The 22,033-nt window shown below is 39.3% G+C and overlaps 1 protein-coding gene across 2 annotated transcripts in view; it reads left to right on the forward strand.

Annotated features, from left to right (window-relative positions):
• Positions 1 to 1,764: 1,764 nt before the first annotated feature.
• CELF2 (CUGBP Elav-like family member 2) overlaps positions 1,765 to 22,033 on the forward strand; it is a 534,510-nt gene continuing 514,241 nt past the window's right edge. Inside the window, exon 1 of one of the 2 annotated variants that reach the window (XM_045588688.1) lies at positions 1,765 to 1,915. In XM_045588688.1, the coding sequence (XP_045444644.1) occupies positions 1,812 to 1,915 (104 nt within the window). In that variant the 5' untranslated portion in view covers positions 1,765 to 1,811. Of the gene's footprint in view, positions 1,916 to 3,227; positions 3,704 to 22,033 lie in introns of those variants that run through there. The other variant, XM_036407861.2, reaches the window with a different exon arrangement.

The following is a 22,033-nucleotide window of genomic DNA, read 5'->3' on the forward strand; positions in this document are numbered from 1 at the left end:
CTGGGATGCTGCATGACCAGGGTCGTCTTTCTGCTTGCTAGCTCTATCTTAGCATTTCCCAGGGTGTTCTGTAAGCCCCTGGGTCTGCTAGGAAATGCAGATGCCTTGGCTCCTGCTGGTGTCTCCTCACTGAGATTCTGCATTTTAATTTGCTTCCTGGTGACTGTAATCTCAGTACATGTGGAATTCACAGTCTCATAGGGTTCTTGGCTCAAGGCTTGGGGTGTTGTTTGTTTGGATGAAAGAGGTATAAACAGTGGGGTTGCTTTTGGTTTGGATTTGGATTTTGCTTTTGGATTCTGTATTTGAGGAGAAGGAAGGGTATCACAGATTTTATTTATATGAAAAAGAGAATTATAAGTCTTGCTGATGGTAATAGTAGGACAATCATGAATGTTGCTTTAAGTTGATTGATTTTTTTTTAACACATTGGGACCATTCAGAAAAGGCAAGTATTGAGCCATAATAAGCAACAAAAAAATAGATTTTTAAAGGGGTAAATTTGTCAAAATGTAAGAAAAAGAAGACAAATGAAATCTTGTAATTTATTTAATATATCACAACATTATGGAAAATTATACATCTTTAGCCCAAGTTTCTGAAGGTTAGTCCTAACCTTTGAGTTTTATGTATAGAAAGTTTTTTACTGCTTTTTCTGAGTTACAGATGAATAGTTGGTCTGTTTTGGACAGGCCAGTATTTTTTTTTTTTTTAGTAATCACCCTTAAAGTTGAAGGTGAGTGGTAAATCATTCTGATTGTCTTTTTCTTGGTAAGAAATGGATCCATTTGATCTGAGGCTGCTCAGAATCAGGGAATGCTTAGGGGAACAGGAGAAGGAAATCTGCAAGATATAAAGCATGGAATTAATCTACATCATGTTGAGAAAACACTTGATTTTCTAAATTAAGAAAGAGAAGAGCAAAATATTCAGCCCATTTAATACAGCCTTTAAAAGATCATTTAACTCTGTCACATCAAGTACTTTTAGGAAGTGGATTTCAAAGTGTGCCCTCCTTAAGGAGTGAAAGCACAAGATTCATGCAATCCCTCTTTACTCACCCTTAACCTGATCCCAACCCCAACCCTACCCCCAAACAGACACACTCACTCTGCTTCAATATTTCTGCAGTGGTAGCTCCAGGGGGTCCCAGAGACAGACCTTTTAGGACCCACATACACCCTGTGCATGACTAGTTCAGACCATTGCTTTCTTCTACATGTGCAAAGATCCTAATGTGTGTTAACAAAATGTGTGTGCGCCTGGTAACTCGCCTCATTAACAAGTTAGTTACTAGGACTGAAACAGTTAACAGACCCAAAGAAATTAGAACAGTGCCTCGCACCTGGTAATAAACTCACTTTTATTTGTTTCGGTTCTTGGACTTGGTACAAGATTTTATTCAAGGGAAAGTTTCTACTGCCTTTAAAAAGATTTTGGAAGGCCTACTGCTTCGAAGCAGTATTTCATAATTTATGAGCATGCTTTTGTCCTTTCGTCCTTTGGCTGAAAGCTAAGTCCCTCCCCCTTTCATCCATTAACCCTGAACTCCAAGGGTTAAAGACATATCCCCTTCCTTTCCCAGATGTGGGCTCAGGGGTGTGGTGGTTAATGATATAAGGATGATGTCATTATAGTAACAGAAATGATTGCATTATAATTTGTTGTTTTTCTCTTGCGAACTTTTTAAAGGGAGAAACACTTTATTCATTATCTAAGCTTTCAGAACCCTTTGGAGGTACACTCTGCACAAATGCTGTTATTATCACCCACACTCGGTGAAGTACTTGGGGATTAGACGTGTTATGTAAATGTTTACACATTATTACACTGTGGCCCAAGATCCACAGTGGGACAGCAAAGACAGCCGGGAAAGAAGCAAGAAGCCCCAGAAAGGCAATGGTTTTTGTAAAAGGTATGAAATTCTCTTTAATTATAGCATAAAAATAGTTTCATTTCTGAAGAGTAATTTATGACCATTAAAGAAAGTACCTAGGGCTGTGTAAGAGAAAACATCTAAACTGAAGATTTGCTGCATACTTTAAGGATAGGGTTCTTAGAGAAAAGGCTAATAGGGAAATAGGGAGTGGATTTAATATGCTGTGAGGGGCATTTGGGATTGACTAGAAGAGCTTCCTGGCAATAAAAGGGGAATGTTTCCCAAAGCTGTCACCACCTCTTTGCCTATGGAAAGAACAGATTCTCTTACTTGGTAGGTTCTGCCTGAAGGCAAAAACTTGGAACCCTTCCTCCCAGCTGACAATTTTAATTAGCGAGGTCATTACAGAACATTGAATCACACCATATTCTCTTCAAATGTTTACTCTTCCTCTGAGGCAAAGTTCTGGTTAGTACAAGAGTGTCCTGAACACTCCCAACACTCCCTAGAATTTTTTTAGCCAAGAGAAGCAAAGATCAGTGCCTTTACCTAGTCCGTATGCCTAGGTAAATCCTAATAGGTGTGTTAGGCCAGTGAAGCTGACTTTCCATGTATGGTAATAACCTTAAAAATTAATTTTAAAGTAAGTGTGAGAAAAAAGAGGAATCTGTTACCAAGACAGACTGCCAGACCAAGTAAAGCGCCTGCGGCACGCACATGTAATGAAAATCTTGACCTGAGAAACCATGAGAAATCCATACACTCAGGAAAAACCTACATCAGCACAGGCGTCGCTGTGGGCACTGAAGACAAACAGGCCTGCTCCTGATATTTTAAAAATATCTGCTATGAATGGTTTCAGATGATTACCCAAAGGATGTTCAGTTTTAAACTAAGGGCAAAAGATACACAAGTTGAAGGAGGAAAAAGCCACGCCCTCTTTTCTTAATGTTTAGATTCTGCACCGTCCCCGCTTCATGTTATTTTTAAAACACGAGAAAAAGGAGGGCAGAAACACAGTGCTGCAAAATCTCTGCCAGAAAACACAGTAAATTCTAGCTTGTTAGCAGCCCGGTTCCAAATTATTTTTCAAAAACAAATCCTAAGAGTCATGTAGTTACAGCTTCTGAGGGGAAGCTCTAAACTCAAGGCTGGTGTCCCAGAACCACACACACACACACACACACACACACACACACACACACACGCACGCACATGCACGCACGCACACACACACACACACACACACACACACACACACACAAAGAAACCTAATCAGTCTTCTGACAGGAATCTGAAAGCAAAATCTCTGAGGCAGCAGCAATGCCCCAAAGGAGGAGAGGGCTGCAGCTTGCAGTAATCTGTAAATGATTGCGGGTAAAGTCTGGAGGCTTCAGGCTTGATCTGTGTTTGTTCCAAAAGAAAGCCAAGGAGGACGGTGTTAATAAAGAGAGATTTAACGGAGAGCTGTGCTTGGAATAAAGTGGGCTACAAAAAGGTCAAATTTGATCAGTTGGAGCAGATTACAAGAGCTTTAAACGGTGGTGTGGAGAAATGAGCCGGGGCTGGGAAGGAATATAGCACAAGATTGATTTGGGGGGTGGAGAAAAGCCAGGACAAGTGCTTATCAATCCTAGAAGTAAGAAGAGCTGTGCTGGGCGCCCCATGGCTCTGGCCTGAGCCAAGAAGCAGGCTGGCTGGTTTCTTCCCCTGCACCCACCCCCTCTTCCCTCCTCTCCGATTGGATTCGCCTTCAGCTGCCTCTTAGACAATGGTTTCCTTAATCTCTGACTTGGATCCACTCAAAGACTGGAAAGTTTTAAGGTAGGCCTGCTTTCTTTCTCTCCCATCGCCATTTCAGTTCAGGGCCAAGTTCCTCCCCGCCCCCACCCCAATTACAGAGCTCTGGAAGAGAAGCGAAATGCCTGTGGTGGCTCTCAGGGACAGCCAGAGCTGCGTGGAGGATCACTCCTTTTCCTCAGGGCCACAACCCCAGCAGTTGTGTAAAGCAAGGCGTGAGAAGTCCTCAGTCTCACTCAGAGCAAGCGGGGAATGCGATGCATTTTAATGAGCGTGTGTGCAGTCTTACTGAAATGATTCCTGACACCAGCTCAGTCCCGGGAACCTGTTCTTATATTTATTATTATGCTTCATGGGGCCCTGAAGAGATGAGAGTTGGATGGGATGCAGCAAACTAGCAAACTTTTGGGGACTTAAGATTTAAAAAAAAAAAAAAAAAAAAAAAAAAAAAAAAAAAAGCAAACTCTTTCCAGAAAGCATTATTTATTCCTGCTCTTCTTTTTACAATCTGTGGAAATATGTTCCTCCTATGTCCTCTCCTTCTCCCTAGGTCAAATTTGGAAAAGCTAGAAAAACTCGGCTGACCTTAAAACTGAATGAGTAGAATTTATAAAATGAGGTCTTTCTCTGAATGTTCCTAAAAATGTGAATTCTGACCTTGGCATGTGAACTCAGTGGCCCAGGAAAATTAAAACCAAGGAACTCAAAGTGGCAAATCCACATATTCCCCTCTCTCAACCTACTCTTTTTGTAGAGTTCACAATGAATTCAAAGGTTTAGCGGAACACCAAATGGTATTTCCCAGCAAAAAAACAAAAAACAAAACACTTCTGACAAGTTTTAATATATAAAAAATGAAATTAAGGTTTTTATTAAAAGTGATTCTATAAAATATCAAATTGTTCTAAATATCTACCCCAAAACACGGTTCCATTGCAACTAGATATAGAATTAGAAGTGTGTGTCTGTCTGGGACCACTTATTTTCTGACATTAATCTTGTACTAGAGGCCCAGTACATGAATTTGTACACAGGTGGGGTCCCTCAGGGTAGCCTGCAGAGATCCCACTCAGCTCTCTCAGCACCTGGTAGCTGAGCAGTGGCCCCACCCACTGCCACCACTGGTCACTTTATGTGGGCAGATGGATACAGCAATGGGGACCCCTTTTGCAACAGCTTGGCCTGGTGCTGCCCACTCACCTGCTCCACCATCCAACCGCAATCCAGCTCTCCTCAAGGCCCATTGGGTCTGGCAGCACCTCCACTGCCTTCCACTGCCAGTACCATGTTCCTGATGCCCACCATGTGCCACACTGATCCCTGGTCAGCACATGTCATAGCAAGCAGTGGAACTCCAGGTCTCAGGGTCAAATGACCACCTGAGGGGACAATTTGTATATTAGATTTTTATGATATTACTTAGCTATTTCTTATTAACTCTCATGAAGTCTGCCTTTTTGTTTATATGTTTTTTTATTTTTAAAAGCAACAATATTATACAAAAGAAATAGAAAAAAATACCCAATATTCATCTTAATGATTTTCTTGCTTTCTAGAACTTTATGTATATATTGGTTGTATATCATATTTTAATCTGCTTTAAAAAAAAGTTTTTCCAGGTAAATATCAAACATATTTTCATGATTCTGTTTACCATTCATAACCATGATTTTAATGGCTAAATAAAGCACCATAATATTGGTGTACATTATTTACTAAATTATCATTTGTTGAAACTTTTGATTGACTCCAGTCCTTGATTTGGATTAAAAACAACTCAGTGAACATCTTTATGTATATAGATCTTTGCTTTCATTAAATAATTCCAAGGATTTCTAGGTGAAATGGCACAGTTTTATGGGTCTTTCAGTGATGTTTTTTTCTATTTATAGGTTTAAATTTTATTTGTAAGTCATTTTAATAACAGTATTATAAATATTCTTATAATACTGTTATTAAAATGAATTTTATTCTTTTCTTTAATTGGATTAGTAGACTATTTCTAAAATTAAAATATTTCTTAACAATTCTTTTTAAAAATCATTTCTGGTGATTACCTTATTAATATTATTGCATAAGTAGATAAGGTAGTCCCTAGCTTTAAGAATGTGTGGGACAATACAACTTTTGATTATGTGGCCCTTAAAAATCCTTTTTGGATGATGATCCCAAGTCTTAACCCATTTAAAAATCAGTCATACCGTTGCCTTTTCCCTAATGTGTCCTTAACATAAGTAAAATTTACTTTATGGCTACTGTAAGTAAAGCTTCCCAAACCTGGATTGGCAAGACCTGGCAAAGATATAAATTTTTACATCGACCACTTTGGGTACACCAGTCTCATTGTCTTCACCTCTACTTGGCAAGCATGACTTTATCATCCTTTTAACTGTGTGTAATGCTTTTCTGAAGTAGGGAATTATAAAGGGGATAGTGTTTATGAATTGCATTTTATATTCTTTTATTGTTTACAATGAGGACTTTTTTTGGCTAGTCAGTCAGTCACTGACAATAAGTCTCTGCCATCATATGTGAGAGAATTAAAGATATAACATGGCCTTATAAATGGGACAACTAGCAGGAGAATGAAGATGTGTGTGCTGATGCCATATAGGATTGTATGTGATATGACTTACATCAATAAAATGCTTTAGACATCCCAGAGGGGAGAGACCCCATTCCGGTCAGGAAAAGGAGCATTGTTACTGCCCTTGTCTGATTAATAAATGAGCAGAATGCTTAATTTATGACAGTGGAAAGGTTTCAAACCTGGAATGTTTCCCGATGTTGCCTCCAGGTATGCAGCCTGGAATTCTGCCAAACCTGTTGATCTTGAAAAGTGATCGCAAGGAACAACTTTTTAAATCTGCTGACACCATAATTTAGTGTTTTAAGATATGATCTGCTGCTGGGGAACAAGTTCAGGTCATAAACCTTTCTCAAGAACTGCATATATCATTCTAGGTATATTTTGTCAAATGGAAAAATCAAGGCAATGAATCATGCTATTGGCTGTTTTAATGTAATGTCTATGCTAAGGGATATTAAAGAAATCTAACTTCCGCCTGAAAACATGCCAATAATTTTCAACAGTAAGACTCCCCTCTTGACCATTGAAAAAGGATGAACACAAAAGTTTCACTCAAAGAAAACATTCAAAATCATCTAAATCAATAAAAAGTATTCTTAATGCACAGAATAAACAAGAAATGACTATTTAGACCTCAGATTAAAATAATTTAAAAAAAACACCTTGGCAATATGATTAATACAAGATTGAATGTTTATGGGTATTACTTGAGGGGAAAATAGTTGACAATGAGGGAGAATTAGCAGGGGGTCAACATCTGAATACCTAGCCTTTGCTATACCCTTCCAGCTCCTTCATCACCTCTTTGGAAGAGTCTAGAAAAACCCAAGTCTAGTTTAACTCTACCATTAATAGATGAAGGCATTGAGCACAGACTAGTTGAGGTCACAGAATTTGTTAATGAAACAAGTTTTTGCTATACCTTTCCCTTGAACTCCATCATATTGGCTGAGGGATTTTATTCACCTTACCTTCCCTTTTCATCTCTCCTCCCATAATTTAATAATACAACTCAACCCAGGCTTCTCTGAGTTCCCAGACTTCTCAACACAGCCAATGGTATGTCTTAAGGATGATTGGAGCTCAACAGGCTGTACTATATATATAAATCTCCCCCAAGACCTGATTCTTTCTGGTGCTCACAAGCTAATGAGTCACATAGCTATCTAGCCAGGTATTCAAATTGGAAAGCTAAGCATCCTCCATAAGCCCCCACTTTCTTGCTTATTCACATCCACACGGTCACTACCTCCTGTTGATTTCAACTCCTAAACATCTATAGATTCTTCACTTTCTCCACCTTTCCTTGCTATCATCTCTATGCGACTTCCTAACACATCTTCCTGCTTCAGTTCTTGGTCTCACAGTCAATTTTCCACACAAGAAGAATGAAAAAAAAATTCAAAGGACATAAATAATATGGAGTGACTTTTCTATTTGAAAGCCACCCTTTACTATTCAAATAAAAGCCAGTGTCCTTATTCATCTGAATTAGCCCTGACTACCTCTCCAGCCATATCTCCTCCCTCTCTCCCCACAGACCATGTTTTCAGGAGCCACTCTGATCTTCTGTCTCTTCCTCAAACAAGTCAAGCTTATTTTGGACTTAGGATGTTTGCACAAACTACTCCTCTCCCTACCTTGAAATCTTTGCTATTGGCAGGGCAAGATGCTGCTTGTCATACAAAGCTTAGCTCAGATTCACCTTCTCAATGAAGTTTCCTCAGACCCCACAATTAAAAGTCATTGAAAAGCCACTCTCTAGCCGAGACCAGTTTGGCTCAATGGATAGAGCGTCAGCTTGGGGACTGAAGGGTCCTGGGTTCGATTCCAGTCAAGGGCATGTACCTTGGTTGCGGGCATATCCCCAGTAGGAGATGTGCAAGAGGCAGCTGATTGATGACTCTCTCTCATCGATGTTTCTAACTCTCTATCTCTCTCTCCCTTTCTCGCTGTACAAAATCAATAAAATATATTTAAAAAAAAAAAAAAGAAAAGCCACTCTCTAGCATATATCCCTGATAAGTTGAACCATATACAATTGCCATTTTTGACTTATTTAAAAAAAAACAAACCTCAGTCTCATATGATTTAATTAGTATTCTCATCATAGCACTTACCAATACCTTCTATTTTCACATGTGCTTATTATTTATTTCATTAAAGAGTATATGGTTTGTGTAGTTGATTGAATATACCCAGTAACAAAATATTTTCTGGTGCATAACAGATACTGAATGAGTGAGTAAATGAATTAATGAAGTGCTCACTATTTGTCTCTCTCATCAACTTTACCCTCCCTAGGCCAAAGGCTTTACCTATTTTGTTCACATTCTTATGCCAGTATTTACAGTAGTGGTGGTATGTTATGTGGAATGGATGAATGAATGAATGAATAACTCACTCCTAACTCCCAACTTACTATTTCTATCTCCAAGTCCTCATTTCCATTCTAATCAGTAAAGTGTCTGAATTTGATAACACGGAAAAATGTTAAATTGTCTGATAGGCATCTATTATTCAAGCAGAATTCATTCTTTCTACATAAGAGAATGATCTAGATTGGGGCTTGACAAACTTCTTATATAAAGGCAAGATAATTTTTGGTGGCCACAGAATTTCTATTGCAACGATTCATCTGTTCTGCCAGTTAAAGGTGAAAGTAGCCACAATATGTAAGTAACTAAACTTAGGTGCAACCAAAAAAAAAAACTTTACTTACAAAAATAGGCAGTGGGCTGGATGTGGCCCATGTGCCACTGTCTACCTCTCTTCTATTATCTAGGCTAACAATCTGACCAATGAGAAAATAGAACTGTTTTTTGGTGTATAATTAGAAAGAAGTTTTCAATTTCACATGACAAAGAACATTTCATAAATTTGCCTTGTTATTGGGGGAAAAAATATTTTAAAGATCTTGATAATATTTCAAAGGTCAAAAATGTTTTACGTTATGAGTACTTAATCTCCCAAAGATGATTATGGACTGGAGAAAATTTATGGCTTACTACATCCCTAAAATGTCTAGATGAGCCTTAATGCTATATAACAAAACTAGCTTTGCTGTTCCCTTTCTGGGTGTGTGAGAATCTCCCTTTAATAAGAACAGCACATGGTGATGGAAAAAATAGACCAGATCCTGACATATTTGGCCTTCTTTCTTTGTTTTTCATTGCTTTCTCTAGCTCATTTAGGGGACATTTCCCTTTCACATGCATGATATATCTCCAAGATAAATTACAAATTCACAGAGGAAAGCTTGCTTGTAATTTTGAATGAATGCCATGCTCTTCAGCTCACATTGGATGACAAGTTGGAGATGGTTGGACTAAGGAGAGGTTATGTGGAAGCTTTGTTGGTGTTCACTGAGGGAAAGCTGCAATCTGAAGTTCAGGTATTAGTCTTCTTAGAGGGTGAGATAATAATTACAAATGTTTTCTATATGCCAGATATTATGCTAAGCGCTTTATAGTTAATATGTCATTTAATCTTTGCAACAACCATATGAAGTAGGTGTTCCCTTTTGTCACAATGTGGAGTTGGTCTTTACTGAGCCAGAGCACCTAAAAATGATACTATATGCTGTTCTGGCATTGCATATTACCTTGGTACATTGATAATTTGATGAAACATATTGCCTTAACTATGCCTCAGGTGTGAAAAATTTGCACCATATTATTCTTCCTTTTCCCACAGGAAAGTCTGAAGAATCATGACCTACTTAGTACAGGGTATTAAAAAAAAAAAAAAAAAAAAAAAAAAAACTTTGCAAGAGCAGGGAGGAAGTAGGCTATGAGAATAAAGAGAAGATTCTATAATAATTCTCTTGGTAGAATGAATTACTGTATATGTTTATGAAAGTGAATTCGAGATCTAGGTGTCTTAAATAATATATTATATTAGAAAATAATCTATTTTTCACAAAGCATAACTAATGTAGCTCATGACATAACCAATAATGACAAAAATTATTATAAGATCATATAAAAATGCCATTGCATTTTCATCTCATTCCAGCATTCTAAAAAAAAAAAAATGCTTTTATGAGTTATTTCTGCTCCATTGACACAAATAATCAGTAGAAAAATATTCACATAACGATTACTTTTCCCCCTCCTGACTGGGTCTGTTTCCCTAGTGGGCTGAACCAGCACAGAGTCAAGAACAAAATCACCAAATTCAGATCATTTGAATCCTCTGTTTAAAAAAAAACAATAAGAAATTCCTCATGTAATCTGGTAAACATCTCCCAAAGGTCAGAGACCACAGTAAAGCTATTTTCCCAAAATAGAGGAGAACCACCTGACACTTTTATTCCACCATTTGGGAATAAAAACCAGAATGTGCTCCTTGCTTCCCTACATTATCCAAGTATGTGTTTAAGCTCAAAGTCCCAGAATACTAGAATCATGTGCTATAGATAGTGTGTGCTGGAGGAGAGAACTCTGTGTTCAGGTTTCCTGTGTGTTCTCATGCAGAGCCTCTTTGTTTACCTCCTCTCTGTATTTTAATGCAACAGGAAGAGGTACACAAGAGCTCAACTAATCCACTCTCCTTTCTTCAGTTCTATTTTTTTTAATCTCTATTCCCCACACCCCTAATTTTTTATGAAGACATGGACTGTCTTTTTTATTGCTGTGTCTCCAGCAGTGCCTAGTCCTATTCCACGTCTTTACTTCCTAATTTAAGCTGAGAACTTTTCACTAAACCTTTCTTGTTATCGCACCTTCCAAAAGAAGGAAGGTGTCCTTCCCCTGAATGGTTATAGCACTGACTCTAAACCTGAGATCTTCAAATGCAAGTGCATATTTTCTCCTTTGTAATATTAGATATATATAGACTAGAGGCCCGGTGCACGAAATTCATGCATGGGGCGAGAGTGAGGGAAGGCGGGGGTGTCCCTCAGCCCAGCCTGTGACCCCTTGAGAGGTGGAATGGGGCCTAAATAGGAAGTCATATATCCCTCTCACAATCCAGGACTGCTGGTTCCAAACTGCTCACATGCCTGCCTGCCTGATCACCCCTAACCACTCCTCTGCCAGCCTGATCGATGCCTAACTGCTCCTCTGATGGCCCAATGCCCCTAACTACCCTCCCCTGCCAATCTATCACCCCCAACTACCCTCCCCTTCAGGCCTGGTTGCCCCTAACTGTCCTCCTTTGCCAGCCTGGTCCCACGACTAACTGACTTCCCCTGTCAGCCTGGTTGCCCCCAACTGTCCTCCCCTCCAGGCTTGCCCTCCCCTGCTGGCCCAGTCACCCCTAAGTGCCCTTCTTTGCCAGCCTGATCCTCCCCCTAACTGCCCTCCCCTGCTGGCCTGATCACCCCCAACTGCCCTCCACTACAGGCCTACCCTCCCCTGCTGGCCCTGTCACCCCTAACTGCCCTCCTTTGCCAGCCTGGTAGCCCCTAACTGCCCTCTCCTGCTGGCCTGGTCACCCCTAACTCTTCTCCCCTGCAGGTCTGGTTGCCCCCAACTGCCCTCCCTTCCTGGCCCAGTCACCTCTAATTTCCCTACCCTGGTGGCCTGGTCACCCCCAACTGCCCTCCCCTGCCAGCCATCTTGTGGTGGCTATCTTGTGTCCACATGGGGATAACCATCTTGTGTGTTGGAATGACGGTCTATTTGCATATTACCTCTTTATTATATAGGATGTAAATGTAGATGTATAGATAGATACAGATATAGATATTTTATATAACAAAAGGGAAATATACAAATCAACTGAATGGCAGAATGACCAGTTGCTATGATGTGCACTAACTACCAGGAGGCAGACGCTCAATGAAGGAGCTGCCCCCTATGGTCAGTGCACTACGACAGGGGGAGTGCCACTCAGTCAGAAGCCAGGCTGATGGCTGGCGAAAGGATTGGTGGTGGTGGGAGCCTCTCCCATCTCTACAGCAGTGCTAAGGATGTCTGACTGCCAGCTTAGGCCCGTACCCCAGTGGGAGCAAGTCTAAGCCATCAGTCAGACAGACATCACCTAAGGGCTCCCAGATTGTGAAAGGGCACACACCAGGCTGAGAGACCCCCCCCCCCCCCCCAGTGCAGAAGTATCATGCACTGGGCCTCTAGTAGATCTATATCTTTGTTCCATTCGTATGCTGTAAACTCTCTGAAGATAGATAAAGTCCATATCCAATTCATTGTTGTGTCTACTTGCATCCTTCATATTATTAGACACTGCATTTTGCCCAGCCAGTTCTTAAATACACATCAGTACACTTCTCATTATAAAATGAGAGATTGAACCAGATTATATATCTAAGGATTTCCATTCATAAATTATATGATCAGTGAGATAGAACAAAGAAACATTCTCCCACAGATTCTGAGTCCCACCTCTGAAACACACTATGCATCCTTTGCCCATACTGTAGAGTTTTGTGGAAACCAAGCAATTATCTTTATATTGATTCTCATTTTCCTTCAAAGATCTTTTATTCCAAATCTTTCTGTAGAATTGATAGACTGAACTATAAACCTGTTTTCAGTTATTCTATCTCTGAACTAGGACTATAATGTAAATCAGCTGTTACAGGGATGCATTCTGCTGACACCTACTGACATTAGCAGTCACGTAATTATTCCTATGGGCTGAGTATTGCAGTCTAACCAGGTTGCAGGTGTTATCCTTAACCATGGCTTTGGAATTCTATTTTGTTTTTTCATTGCACTCATTCTTCATTCTTATGGAGACACAAATACTTAAGCCAGAAAGAATTGTTAAAGGCCCATGGAAACTGCAATTCTATATATTTTATCATGTTTCCTGGTGGATAAGTGAAAGATTTTATGCACTGGAAAATTGTTGTCCTCATTTAAGTTTGGCATTTATAAACGAAGCTCATACTTCTTCCAAGCCTTGGCAAATGGCTTCCAACCATCATTATCTTCATTATTGACCATAACAGCCATTAGTAAGTGTCCAAAAGCTGGAATATTCTTCCCTTATTCTCCATGAAAACACATGTTTAAAAGGTTTGTACTAATCCTTGGTGTAACTCTGCTAAATAATTCTATTCAAATTGTCCACTTGCCTCATTGCAACTTCCTCAACACTTAGTTATCACTCTCCAGAGATGTAGGCAAAGTAACTATTTGGGATTTGGGTGTTTTTTTGTTTTGTTTTGTTTTGTTTTGTTTTGTTTTGTTTTGTTTCAGATATAATTAACACATTACATTATCTTAGTTTCAGGTATACAACATAATCTATAATAATAAAATTGTAACATGATAATTAGACCAGACCAGATGCCCTTTAGGACAAAGCCAGGGCTGCTGCCATGGCTGTAAGGGAGGAATCCAGGACTATTGTAAATAATGCCACAATGAATGGGAGTGCATATGCCTTTCTGATTTAGTGTTGTCATTATTTTGGATAAATACCTAGAACATAATTGCTGGGTTATATGGATGGTAGGCCTATTTTTAATTTTTTAAGGAAACTTCATACTGTTTTCCATGGCTGTACTGATTTTCAATTTCACCAAGAGTGCACAAGAGTTCCATTTTATCCATGTCCTTACCAACACTTGTTCTTTCTGATCATGTCATTCTAACAGGTGCAAGGTGATATATCATTCTGGTTTTGATTTGTATTTCCCTGATGGCTGGTGATGGTGAGCACCTTTTCATGTACCTGCTGGCCATTTTTATGTCTTCTTTGGAGAAATCTCTATTCCAATTATCTGCCCATTTTTCTTTTTCTTTTTAAATATATATTTTTTATTAATTTCAGAGAGAAAGGGAGAAGGAGAAAGAGACAGAAATATCAATGATAAGAGAGAATCATTGATCAGCTGCCTCCTACACCCTTACCACATATATACACGTATTGGTGATTGAGCACACAACTTAGTCATGTACCCTGACTGGGAATTGAGCTGTGAACTCCTGGTTCATAGGTTGATGCTCAACCACTGAGCCACACTAGATGGGCTATCTGCCCATTTTTAAATTTGATTATTTGGTATGTGTTTTTGTGGGGTTTTTGTCTTGTTTTGTTTTTTTGTTTGTTGCTTTTGGGTTGAAGGGGTTCTTTATATATTTTGGATATGTATTATTATATATATGATTTCAAATACTTTCTTCCATTTAGTCAGTTACCTTTTTATCTTGTTCATAGTTTCCTTTTCAGTACAAAATGGAATGTATTTTTTATTTACTTATCTATTTCTTTGGGTTACAGAGTAACTTCCACGAAAGCAGAAACCACACTAGAATTCCTACTGTGGTAGAGTGTTTATGAAATGTGCGCACTTGCAAAACATAAAAATATATAATTATTTCACACACAGATAGAAAAAATAAAATTGGATAGTATTTATTAGATGGCATTTTGCTTAAGAATCCAAGAATATTTTGGTCCTGAGGTAGACTTCTCATGTACACATTTTCAGAGGGACTAAGAATAGAGGGACCAAGATGGCGCCCATCAGTTTCTTAACTGATTCTGAGGATTCTGAAAACTGTTTGGGAATCTCTGGAGGCACTGGAACATTCTATAATACTGAGCCAACCTCCACTGCCAGTTTTGCCAAACCCTGACTCTCATGGCCTGAGAGAAACAATGGCAAATTGAGAAGTAATCTATATTATAAAAACCCAGTGACCATAACATTAAACAACCAAATGATCAGTCACCAGGAGGTGCATGGAGCACCTCTCAGTCCCTCTCCCTATCTGCCCCTTCCCCCCCCCGCCCCCGCTCTGCCACCCATGAGCTGCTCTAGGTGGGACAGTGGGGCCAGGCTCATAGTTTGCAGCAGCGTGGTGGGGCATGGGGCTGCTGCTTGTGCAGCATGGAGGGGCTCGTGGTGACGAGCTACTCGCACATGATTTCATGCATGCTGGGCCTCTCATAGTGTATAATTAAATGTGCATTGGTTCAAAACCCCAATATATATATAAATTGAATGAGTTGGGCTGGACTGTTAGGACACCAATTTCCCCCTTAATCTAATCTAGATTGTCCCAGATAATTTCTGCTCTGTTTTATGCTGAAACCTCAGTCTATTAGTTAGGAATGTTTCAGTTGTAGGTAACCAAACACTGAATATTTCAGGTCCATTTTACAGTGACATGAACCAAGGGTTAGCAAATTTTCCCTATGAAGGACCAGTTAGTAAATATGTTTGGCTTTGCTGACAAACCATATGGTCTCTGTCATAACTACTTAACTCTGCCATTGTAGCACACAAGCAGCCAGAGGCAATATATAAATTAATGGGCAATATGGGATTCCAATAAATTCTACTTTTAAAAAAACAGGCAGAGGTATGGATTTGACCCATCAGCCACTTTGCTGACTACTAGGTTAGCCAATGGACTATATATGCACCATCGAGATTTAGACCTTTCAGAGCCAAACAGCCAGGTCAGCAAGAGGGAAATTGGACCAGAGAAAGCAGCAAGAGAAAATGTTCCCTATGTGTTATGTACTGCTCTGACCTGAACTGCACTAGGCTTTAGCCCTTGGGGAGAAAAGAGTGTACAAAGAGTGAGGGAGGGATAGTTGGACTTTCTCTGATCCAGGATCACCTTTCACTTTGGCTATGTGGAGGCAAGAGCACACTGCCTTTTAAGGAAGAGCCAATCTTCTAACCCATCTGACCTTGACAATGACCTGGAATCTCATCCAGGCATAGCAGGAACTCATCCCACTGGGGAAGGGGACAGATTTTGAAATGAGGGAAGGAAGAAAACAGGTTCCTTGGAAAACCTGGCCTAAGGATTATAGGAGTTGTGGAAGGAAGGCAGCTGGGATGATTTATTGCCCAATGCCCTGGAGGGCCAGAACATGACTTCTGAGGAAATAAAACTTGACTTTCCATGCCTTTTGTCTGTATCCACAATTGCCATCTTCATTACCAGCAAATCAACCTCTTCTTTATGATGTGGTTAGCTGTTTTATTATTAAACAAAAAGAAAGCTCATTCCTGGATTGCATGCTAGATTGAAAACATGCATGATCACAACAAGCAAAGAGATTTTGCATCTCATAAAAGCCCTCATTTTCTGCTTATAACAGATACCTCTCTGCCCCCATAGTGATGGGTCATTCATCATAATCACTACAGAACAAAAATAGAATTTTTAAATATATTTAGGATTACCCCTTGCCAAATGAAGTAACCTGGCATTTCCAACTTCCTTCTACTTTAGAAGGTTCTTCAGATCAATCAGTTATAGCTCCCTATGAATTTAAACCAACATAATTTGACATCAGGGAACTTACTTTTTAAGACTTACTTCTAGTGTACAGTGGGGAGGGTGAGGAGCAGAAAGATAGAAAGATACAGGGATCAGAAGTTTGGTGAGAACTCCTCTGTCACAGCCCCATAGATTCTATTTTGAAAGCCTGAGTCAGGAATACTCAGGTGTGAGCCAAGTTCACCCCCCACCCCTGTGTGTGTGTGTGACAGAGAGAGAGAGAGAGAGAGAGAGAGAGAGAGAGAGAGAGAGAGAGAGAGAGAGAGAGAGAGAGGGAGGGCGCGCGCGCGCTTGAGTTTGAGAGCTTTATCTACTCTGAATCTTAATCAATTACCACTTTACAATAAATTACCCTTAAATTACTAGATCAAAAGAGTCAGTGTCCTTTTTCAAAGAACTAAAATTATATAAGAAGGGACTTCAAGAAAATCACTGGAGAGGAAAGTGGTTTGAGGCAGAATTTCTTTTTTAAAGATGTTAATTTCATGATATTATCCTCCCAAATGGCAAAAACCCTCTCAAGCACCTGCCCTGGCCCAGTTGCCACTCAGGTCCCCACCTGGCTGTGGCCTCTGTCCTCCTCCTGCCCCTCCTCCCCTCCTTTAGCAGGAGTGGGTTTCATCTCTGGGCACTGGCACTGGTGATGGGACAGGAAGTGGCAGGATGGAACAGGGCCACATAAAGCAGTTTTCTCAATTAATATTCCTGTAGGAAAGGAAGGATCCTTATTTTCATTTTTGGAAGTGGAGTGAGTGTGTTTGAGGAACAGCTCTTGAGGACATGGATTTTGTAAAATATGTGTCCCCAATTCCTGGAGGAGTATTTGCATTACTATCTTCTCATTACCCAAGGCGTTTTCCATTTATTAAAGGTATCTTGGGCAGAGCTCTTAAAATGGAACTAGTTTGTGATGCTTTTAAAATCTGGTTTTGAGCTCTGTCCACAATCAGGCAGAGCTCTCTAGAGGAGAAAGCTATATTTAAGCCTTACTTCTCTAGTAAATTTTTTGTTTGTTTGCTGCTATGAAATTGGTTTCTTTGTCTTTGCTTATTCTTTGCAGGTCACCATTCAGTATATCAGCAGTTGCCACTCTCAACCAGCCCATTAGATGGGATTCAGAGAGAAATATTTTGCATATAAACTTCCAACATCATAATGTAGAAAAAGGAAGAGTAAGAGGATTTGAAGTCCTGAAATCTATTTCATAGCTTGGGTTTTTCTCTCCAGTAATTGGCTTTAAATCCCTTTTGATCATCATTTCTAACTCTTTTACCAATGTTTTTTCTTTATAAAAACAGTGAATTTTTTTTTAACTTGTGGTCACACCATTCTCTCACATAGATGTTTTTCTTTCATTGACCCCTATAACTGTATTTGCTCAGAACTTTAATCTCGCAACCATAAAATAAAAGTTTAAACCATTTCTTGAGGTAGTAAGTTACTGCCTTTGCCAGTGGTACACTCATAGGCTTATGTTACTGAGAATTCATATGAGGAAAAAAATAAACCTGTCCTAGAAGGTCAGAAAAGATGCTCTAATGTTTCACAAATCTATTGATTTTACATTTTGACTTCACTTTATATGTGATTTAAAAACGAATCAAAGGTAAATTTAGTTAATTTTGTGTTATAAGATGATTCTGAAAGCTGCCTCTCTGCTTATGACTTTAAATAAACCTCTGTTTAAAAAGATATTTGCTGAAAATTTAATGTACCTAATTATAGCAATCAGGATGTTTTGGGTATAGTGAGTGTATTTTGCAAATGCAGGTTTAATTATGATATTCTCTGTATCCCTTTTGTTATCATTATTTTCCCCTGCATTATGCACATAATGATAGCCAAAGAGCTATCTGTATGGGGGAAATGAATAAGTGGAAAATTAAATGTCCAGTTCAGTAGCAACAAGTCTCTGTACAGATATTGAAAACAAGCCATATCTTAAAAACACAGTCCATTCTTCCGAGGGGCCTTGAATAAACAAACTTAGTATTAGTCAAGCTAATCATGTGGTATTAATTTGCTGCCTTGCTTTTCCATTAAACTCTCTCTAGGTGATTCTATATAACAATTGGGTTTGGTATATTCCATATTTTAAGTAATAGATTAAAGTTAAGCAGATATTCTTTTTAAAAGACAGCATGTAACCAGCATCTGTACTAGAATTTTCAACATAAAAACCTCTAGTATGAAAAAGATAAAATATGTTAATATGCACTACTCTGACCCTTCCTTAAGAAAGAAAATTGAGAGTTGGGAAAAGAAATTTAAAGTCTGTAGGTCAGAGTTATGTGGTATCAGCAATTCAGTCAGGTGATTTGGAATCTGGTTCTGGAAGTTTCCAGATGGCACGCAACAAACATGGCAATGGAAGGCAGTGGAGGCAGAGATTGGTGAGGAAAATTGATGTTTCTCATGAGTCAGAGAATGTGGACACAACTGCCTGGCTTTTTTTTTTTTTTTTTTTTTTTTCCTTTTCCTGAATTTTGGGCATTGACACTATTATGTAGTAAAATAATGTTAGTGAACCTGCTCCCTTTTTCAGCATTACTTATCCTAATTTGTCCCTAAAGCCTACTATGTGGAGGGAGAGTGAGCTGCAAAGCACTATGGACTGGAATTCAGATCCAGTCTATCACTTAACAGCTCTGTGACCTGAGGCAAGTATTGATTGGAGGTGGCCTACCTTGAAGGGGTGCTGTTAACTCACAGGTGACCTTTATAAAACCCCTGGCACACTGTTCTCACTCACTCAATAAAAAAGCTATTAGTGCTATCAATATCACTTATACATAAAATCAAGCACTTCTGATATTCTTGGGGTTTACTTTAGAGTAATTAACATTGTTTTGGCAGCAACTTTTCAGAAACTGTATTTTGAGGCTACCAGGCAAAGTGTTAAGAGGTAATCATATGCCATTAGTTTTGTGTCAATAAAAAGTCTTGAGGTACACATTCAGTGACCCTGACATCTGACCTGCCAGAATGAGATTGCCAAATTGCAGACTCGGGCATAGTGATTCCAAGTAGCAGGTACCAAGCAGATCCCGCTTCCCTACCACTCAAATCATATATCTAAAAGAAGGGCTTTCTCAGTAGAGATGAGGTTCAGCTTCCATTAGAGACATAACCATAGAAACTACTTGCAGGGGCAGATAATAAAAAAGCAGTCAGCCTATCTCCAGTCTGAAGAAGGTTCTGACATTCAGAGGTCCAACAAGCAGCATGACTTTTTCCAGGGGGGAAGTTGAGCTTCTGAACAATGGTCTGCTGGGCTTGCTCTGTCTGCAGAGTTTGCTTGGGGGAAGGGGAGATGGGTGTTTCCTTTGGTAGAGGTATGCTTGGTTGATATTGGCAATAGCATACCACCAAGTAGTCTAACCAGGAAGGTTCCAGATCAGCAATATGGGAGGAGCCCAGATTGAAGCTAATTTTTGTTGGAGCATTTAACTGGTTGTGTGATCCTTGATAAATCCATGAACTCGCTAAGTTTTTTACTCTTACCTATAAAAAGGAGACAATAATTATTCCATGTACCACTCCAGGTTATTGGATATTCAAATTATAATATTATGAAGCATATTCAAAATAACAATTGCTTTGATTTTATTTAAGTTGTATTTTAAACTTCATTTTAAGAATAACATTAAAGGGAAATGTGAAGCCATAGCTGGTTTGGCTCAGTGAATAGAGCATCAGCCTGCAGACTGAAGGGTCCCAGGTTTGATTCCAGTCAAGGACACATGCCTGAGTCGCAGGTTTGATCCTCAGTAGGGGGCATTCAGGAGACAGCAGATCAGTGATACTCTCATCATTGATGTTTCTATCTCTCTTTCCCTCTTCTTTCCTCTCTGAAATCAATAAAAATATATTTTAAAAAAATTAGAATGTGAAATATTTATGTTTAGCAAAAGGGAAATTGAGTAAAATAAGACTAGAAACAGTGCTTTGTGGTAACTGAATTTGTAGAAAAAGTGCCAAAATCAACTTGGCTCAAGAGCTGAAAACTAGATTTTTAGCTTGAGTTTAGCATGAAACTGCTTTTGCTAAATCCTAACTGGCAAAATCCAGTGGCCTAATTTTAATCATCATTGTACTGAACTCTTCAGAAGCATTAATACTGTTGATTCACCCCTTTTCCTTAAAGAGTTCCTCATCTTGGCTTCTAAGAGATTACCCTCCACTAGTCTCTCTTCTATGATCTTTCACTAACTTCCTCCCCTTCACAAATTGCTCCTCTGTATATCTAGGCTTTCTCTTTGACACTGTTTGCCTTCATTCAAGATAATGTCAGTCAGCTCTCCCAGAGGCTGAATGGAATTTGTAGAAATGTTTTGTTTTGCTGCTAGAATGTTTTGTTTTAATCTGATCCTGCATACCTTACAGCAGAGCACACATCCTCCAATTCACACCTACAGCCACTCGTCTCTTACTTCATTATTTCACTCATACCTTTTCTGGGTGGTCCCTGGAGGCATTTGAGCTTGCAATTTTTCCCTGTACCTGTCCTCTTATCACTGCAAAGTATCAAGTACATGTACACAATGACTCCCAGTTTTAACTTCTCTCTGAAAAGTATTTTGTATCTATATACCACTATCTTCCTGTGCATTCTATAGGTATCTGAAAATACAGTCTAACCGTGACCCAAACTGAATTCATCTGCCCAACTTTTTACATTGTCCAACTCTCTTCTCAACTTTGATCAATAAATTCATCCATCTCTTGTTCTTACTCATTAGGAATCATGGACTTGTTCATTTAGTCTGTTTTTACTCAATCATTTATTGAGTACCTAATATGTACCAGGCTGTGTGTTAAAGAATTCAGTGATGATCATAAAGACCTGGCCCTGCATCATAGCATTTACAATTGTTAGGGTCGCTGAAGGAGGAATGCACGAGGCCAAAGTGATGAGAGATTATAAATTTATTGCAAACCCAGATGGGCTGAGCCCCAAAATGACATCAGCACCCAAAGATGGAGAGTCAGAGTTTTTTTTAACAGACTGTGGATGGGACATTTCTGGATGGAGAATTCTCTGGCAGGTCCAGATCCTGGGAAGGTCCAGAGGGTAGAGAGAATGGTTTTAGCAAGTAGAATGTGGTATAAGCAAAAAGAAATGTCCATGGTGAAGTGGCCTAAAGGTCAGTTTCTAGGTGAGGGGGTATCAATTAAATTATTTGATCAAACCTAACAACCATCTAGTCAGAAAAACATTTGTGAGCTAATACAAATATAAATGCAAAATTGCACCTGTGCTAAGGTGTAAATAGAGACTACATAGTGCTATGAGAATTATGTATAGGCCTCCAACCCAGTCAGGGATGTCAGGAAAGGCACTCCTATGGAAAGCTGAGGTCAGAACACGATGTGGCACAGAGGGCAGGAGAAGATATTAAGACCCATTCTAGGCCACATTGAGGATTTTGTTATTTCAGCCCAAGAACACTGGAAAGCATTCAAACCATTTTCAATAGAAAGAGATGCTATGAAGAGATTGATGTTTCTGAAGGTTCATTCCCACAGTAGTAGGGAGAGTGA

This window comes from Pipistrellus kuhlii, unplaced genomic scaffold (assembly GCF_014108245.1).
Source record: "Pipistrellus kuhlii isolate mPipKuh1 unplaced genomic scaffold, mPipKuh1.p scaffold_m20_p_1, whole genome shotgun sequence".
Lineage (NCBI taxonomy): Eukaryota > Metazoa > Chordata > Mammalia > Chiroptera > Vespertilionidae > Pipistrellus > Pipistrellus kuhlii.